The 6,000-nt window shown below is 38.0% G+C and overlaps 1 protein-coding gene across 1 annotated transcript; it reads right to left on the minus strand.

Annotated features, from left to right (window-relative positions):
* Positions 1-723: 723 nt before the first annotated feature.
* Positions 724-3,088, minus strand: LOC309502968 (G-protein coupled receptor 183). The gene is made up of 2 exons (XM_082175634.1): positions 3,036-3,088; positions 724-2,544 (listed from the first exon to the last, which is right to left on the minus strand). Exon 2 carries the CDS (start codon positions 2,512-2,514, stop codon positions 1,483-1,485), a length of 1,032 nt encoding a protein of 343 aa, XP_082031760.1. The 5' UTR covers positions 2,515-2,544; positions 3,036-3,088; the 3' UTR covers positions 724-1,482.
* Positions 3,089-6,000: the final 2,912 nt, after the last annotated feature.

Consider the following 6,000-nt stretch of genomic DNA (forward strand, 5'->3'; position numbering starts at 1 on the left):
GTTAACTTAGTAAGGTTCTTTTGACTTATAATGTTTGTTGTCAGGAGTGTATTTTGGGAAAATATGGTGTGTGGTAAGGTTAAGATTTAAGAACATATTGTGGTATTGCCTCATTTCATGTTTTAGCATATTTTAGTGCCTATTTTTGATCATTGTTCAATTCAGATTATACGCTTGAGTATATATTCTCTACAAAGACAATTTTACCACCCACATTACATGCCACCTACATCCTTGTGTTTTGTAGGCTGCTACATGCTTGCCACATTCTCCGCATTTTTTTATAGACACGTAGCTTCATGGAATACACAACAAAGTCTATCAGACCACCTGTAGCAGCTAAAAAAGACACTTTTTGTGCGTGTGGTTTTGTTGATATCCTGTTCTAAAGCTCAGTTGATATTAAGCAGGAAAAAGAACATCGTTGCCATGTGTGTTTAACACCCACATGCAACCACATTTAACACGTGTTGCCGTGTGCTTTTTCGTCCCCGCTGCCCTCACAGAAATGTCTGATGGTGAAGTCATCGCTGTTTCGTAGTAACAATGTTTCAGTTGATTTGTTTCATGTATTGCTACAAAGAGTGAATCAAGTGCCATGATATTCTAAGAAACACTGAGATGTGATTCTGACTTTAGATAAGTGTCTTCTTGTTGTGGTGTTCTGAGTCTTGTTGTGCTTTCCCAGTGGTTGATAACTAAAGGGCAAATTATTTTTTTTGAGATGATAATGATACAAAACACAAAACTTGATAATGATTTTTTTTTTATTTGTATTCAAAAAGAGGTCTAAAGAAAGTTGTTTAGAGCAATTGGCAGCTACATAAGCATTAAATTCCCAAATGGAAAATGCCGTTTTAGGGATTGCTCAACATGTTACACACACATCGTGAGCATCTTTAAAGCAGAATGCAGTATTCAACAGCAGCTTAAAGAAATGTCAATAGGGATTAACATACACCTACACCACTTACTCTTACTCAGAATCGTCTATTGGCTTCTAGCCTTCTTGACCTTTATGTGGGAATTTTCCACTTAATGAATTATTCTGGTAACACTTTACAATAAGGTCTCATTTGTTAACGATAGTTAATGCAATAACTAACATGAACTAACAGTAAGCAATACATTACAGTATTTGTTAATCTTTGTAAAAAAAACAAAAAAACAAAGTCAAGTTAAAAAAGAGAATCCAACAGCACATTGATTAATCATTAACAAAAAATATATTTTCAAATTCATACTGACCTCACAAAAATGTGCTAAAAGACAAGAGTATGCCAGTGATCTTAAAAAATGTATACAAAAATGTGGTCAAAAATCCCAAATCAAATCAAATACCATGGATTCAAAGGCCATTTAATCATAAGAAATAAGAAATTTGCTAAAAAATAAAAGATAACTGGTCTCTGCAGTCAATCCAACCACATTTTCACACGTGTGCAGGCATTTCCTCTGCAGTTTACTGTCAAATTTTGGTCCTCATGTGTTACTGCTGCTGTTCTCCTGCATGCTCTTGGAAGATGCCGAAATGGAAATGTAGCTCTTAAAAAGACTCATCACTCTCTGCTTGTATGTTTTGATGGCAAAAAAGTAAATAAGAGGGTCGAGGCAGCTGTTAAAGTTCATCATGGCAACGGTTACCTGCAAGGATATTTTATGAGTCTTTAACTCCTCACAAGAGGGCTCATGGTACAGCTTTCTCACCAAAAACTGCATGATGTTAATGTGGTAGGGGCTGAAACACACCATGAAGCTCAGCAGAATGAGCAAAATCATATTTTTGGCCCTGCTGTTGCTTCCAGACTTGTTGGTCACCGGGTTTTCCTTGGCCGTCTTGTAGAGCTTGCAGCTGACCTTGCTGTAACTGCACAGGATGAGTCCCAATGGAAAGCAAAACCCAATGACGCAAGCAATCAGAAGACCATATGTCATCTTGTGACCATCAAATTTGGAGAACTCCATGCACGTTCGATGACCGGGTCTGTCTTCCACGATGCTCCTGAAGAGCAGAGGGGACGTCTCAAGGAGAACCACAACCCACACCAGAATGCAGATACCTCGCACAACCTTGGTTTTCCTCAGCCTTTGACAGCGCTGACGGTGCAGCATGGCTAAGTAGCGATCCACACTGATGCAGGACATGAAGGCGATGCTAACATAGGTATTGCTGTAGAAAATCATGGCAGTCAGCCGGCACAAGAAATCTCCAAATGGCCAGTCGAAGCCTCTGATGTAGTATGTGATCCTGCCGGGCAGAGCCAAGGTGAAGAGGGTGTCGGAGATGGCCAGGTTGATCAGATACATTGTGGTGGAGTTCATCTTCTGCTTTTTCTGACAGGTGATCCAGAGGACCAGGCTGTTACCTGCCACGCTGATGACAAAAATCAGGCAGTAGAAAATGGGAAAGAGGATCCTAGCAGACTCCTTGTAGATGAAAACATCACAAGTCTGGTTTGTGTAGCTGTCATTCATTGGCATCGTCTGAAATTCCAGTCGAGCTTGATCTGTCATGTTCCTGAGACCGTTTGGGGAAATAGAAACCTTTGGTTTAGGAGGAAATAAATATCAAAATATTAGCATGTGCTTCATCTTTAAAAATGTTCAATAAAATGTAATATTCATATATGTACAGTGTATATATATATATATATATATATATATATATATATATATATGAAGAGTTCAGATGCAAAAGCCTCTAAATGCCATCTGAAATTTTCTTCTAGAATGATAATTTTTATAAAGCTTGTATATTTAAGTTAAGTAATTTGACTTAAATAACAATTAATAGGTAATTTGCATTGCCATTTAAGTGAAATTATTGAACTTAAATATACGAGCTTGATAAAAATGATCATTCTAGAAGAAAATTTCAGATGGCATTTAGAGGCTTTTGCATCTGAACTCTTCATATATATATATATATATATATATATATATATATATATATATATATATATATATATATATATATATACTGTACATATATATAAGATTGTGGATCAAAAAGTCATTAAATGTCTGATACTCACAGCAAGTTTGATTGTCTCTCTCTCTTTGAATTGGATAGTGATGTGGCTAAGTTAGTAAGTGTTTTTGCTTCAATAGAACCCCACCCCTTTAACCTGATTGGTTAAGCTCAGTTGAGATTAAGTAAGGTATGTGTGACTCTTGGAGTGAATAGTAATGATTTATTTTTTATCTATGTAATGTCTCTTTTCTTTTTCAATTTTATATTATTCAGTTATATTTTTTATTAAAACTATATAATATAAATATTGTTTGCCATTATCACATGATCAGAGAAATTCCAACTAAAATATACTAAATGTTTGAGTGGTCATGTTCGCTGTAGTCATAAATGTCAACGTTTACTCATTTTTCAGTATTAACAGTCAAATAGACATGCTATGACACCTGCAATAATACATCTTTTTAGTTATTACAGCTCAGGTACAACCACAAGCTCCTGTTTCTGCAACACTGACCCAGTTAACATGCCAACAAGTATGTTGAGTTACTTTTGCAGTGTCTCACAACATCCCTTTTCAAAAATAGGAGGATAAGTGTAACACACTACAGGCACAGGGAGCACACACACTGCCGCCTGCTTTAGAAGAGCCAACAGAAGTCGGTTTAGACGTCGATTTTAAATGGAAACAAAGCATGCATAGTTGTGCAACTTTGATTTACACAGGTAGTCTGCAGTACCCAGCGAGCAAGTCAGATGCTGATAACATCTGTGGTTTATTACCGCAATATACCTCATCCTCATGTTCGATATATGGCAGCAGTTTCCCAATCTCTTCCGTTTCGGTCGATGAAAGTAGTAAAAAACAAGAACAAAAAAACTGCCGTTCATTTCACAATACTAAAAAAGGTGAAAAACTGTGCAAAAGATTTTGCTTAAAGATATCCCTGTGGTCTTGATCTTGCATAGACTGGCACCATACATGCTTTTACATAATCTTTGAACATAACAGCAACTGTTGTGGAATTCACTACAAATTATACTTTATAAACACTTTTGCATCATTATAGTTCTGTCATGACAACTCTCTGAGAGATTGGCATGGTAATGGATATGGCAGTGTTAATGTATTTGGTCTTGGTGGAATATATCTGCTATGCTGCTGCAGAACAAGTATCGAGACTTGCAACTGCCAATACATTCACAGACATTGCTGTGAGCATTTAAGACATGCTCCTACTGCTGTACATGTAGCATACATGAATTATAGCAGATCCCCATAGCAGATCTCTACAGGTGGAGCTGGGGAAGGTGGAGTTTCTGGAAGCGCGCTGCACTGCTACCAGCAGCACTACCAGTATTTTAATGTTAAGCTGCAGCTCATTGGCTGCTGATGCAACAGCAACCAATCAGCTGCGCTATGTAAATGAAGGACATATCAGCCTGCACCATCTAGAGTTCCATGCCAGAACTACGTAATAAGTTCATCAGACTGTAGTTTTGGTAATAATTTACAATAAGGTTTGTCAGAAAGTGTTAATGGCGGTATACAAGCTGACTGTGATATTTATGGACGTTTACGGTAATTAGCTAATCTAGCTATTCATTTTTATTGTTGCCGTTTTATTCAACAATTAAATGTTAGTGAGAAGAAGAAAAATAAAAACATCGGACATTGGTTATGCTCCTCTTTGCTTGCTTTGAAGGTATCTTGAGTAAATCATTGGTTCAGCAAAAGACATGTCAGGCCACTGAAACAAACAATGTGCCACAAAGCCACAGTCACTTCACACTTTTCGAAAGAAGATCTACCTACGAATGGCTTCAATTTGCAGAGACAACTAAGCCTCTGCATATTAAGCTGGGATAGAAAGCATTGTTACACTGAAAAAAAGTATACACATACAAATAATTTTAAAACACGAAAGTTGTAACATGTCCCCTGAAAACCAGTTGAAAGTGAGAACCCAGGTGCAGTTTATTGGTGTGATGATAAAATACAAAGTGTAGACGTTATATCGACACAAAGCTAGAAAGGGCACAATGGAAACTCAAGGGCTATATAAAAGCTGTGTCCGAAATCGCCCCCATACCCTTAAATAGTGCACTATTTGAGGCAGGCAGCCATTTTGTGTCCGAAACCATATAGTGGATGTTATCGAGTGCACTCATTCAATCCAACAATGCACTGCAGTAACGAGTGTACAACTAATGTACGCTCAACGGCTAGAGAATACCCATGCACTGTGAGGGTCGTGCTGAATGAATTCCCTTGTTCCGCCAGAAGATGCCGAATCATCCATCCATCCATTTTCCAAACCGCTGGTCCAATGTGGGTACAGCGTAATATCATACAGGTATATGATTATTGAATAGTCTAATAAGGTTTATACATGCTAGTTTCCATGATAGAATTCAAGATAAATCTTTTCATTACTACTGGAGCTGCCAGTTTGCCAAGTTTCACATTTTCAAGTTTCTTATTAAACAGCAAGCACAAACTATGCAAAAGCTGCAGCCCTTCCTGTGCACTCAGTGTTCGAATTCGCTCACTCGTTTTCATTCACTCCTTCAAGTGGACTATATTAGTGCAGTAATGTAGGGAATAGTGAATGAGGGTACAGGGGCGATTTCATACACAGTCATTGAGTAAAAGTAGCACACAACATGATGGTCCTGTCCCAAATGGCACAATTCTTATGCACTTTCGGTCTTGGGTGCCCCCTTTTCGGTCTTTTGCCAAGCCCGCACCGATGCAAGCTCCACAGCAGACTTCTTCCCGAAAATCAAAGCGGCATCACGTCACGAAAGTGCGATTTTGGGGACAGGGACAGGGCCGTGTTCATCTCCCAGAGGAGCATACACATTTTCTTAAATAAATGATGTCCCTATATTAAGATGTTGTAGGATCTTAAATGTTATATTAGGTAAAACATAATAGTACTCATAACCCCACATTTGGATTTCACATGAGGAGCAAGGGAGAATCACATTACCAGGAAACGTGACAGTGAAAAAACCTGACA

This window comes from Leuciscus leuciscus, assembly GCF_965113295.1.
Source record: "Leuciscus leuciscus genome assembly, chromosome: 7".
Taxonomy (NCBI): domain Eukaryota; kingdom Metazoa; phylum Chordata; class Actinopteri; order Cypriniformes; family Leuciscidae; genus Leuciscus; species Leuciscus leuciscus.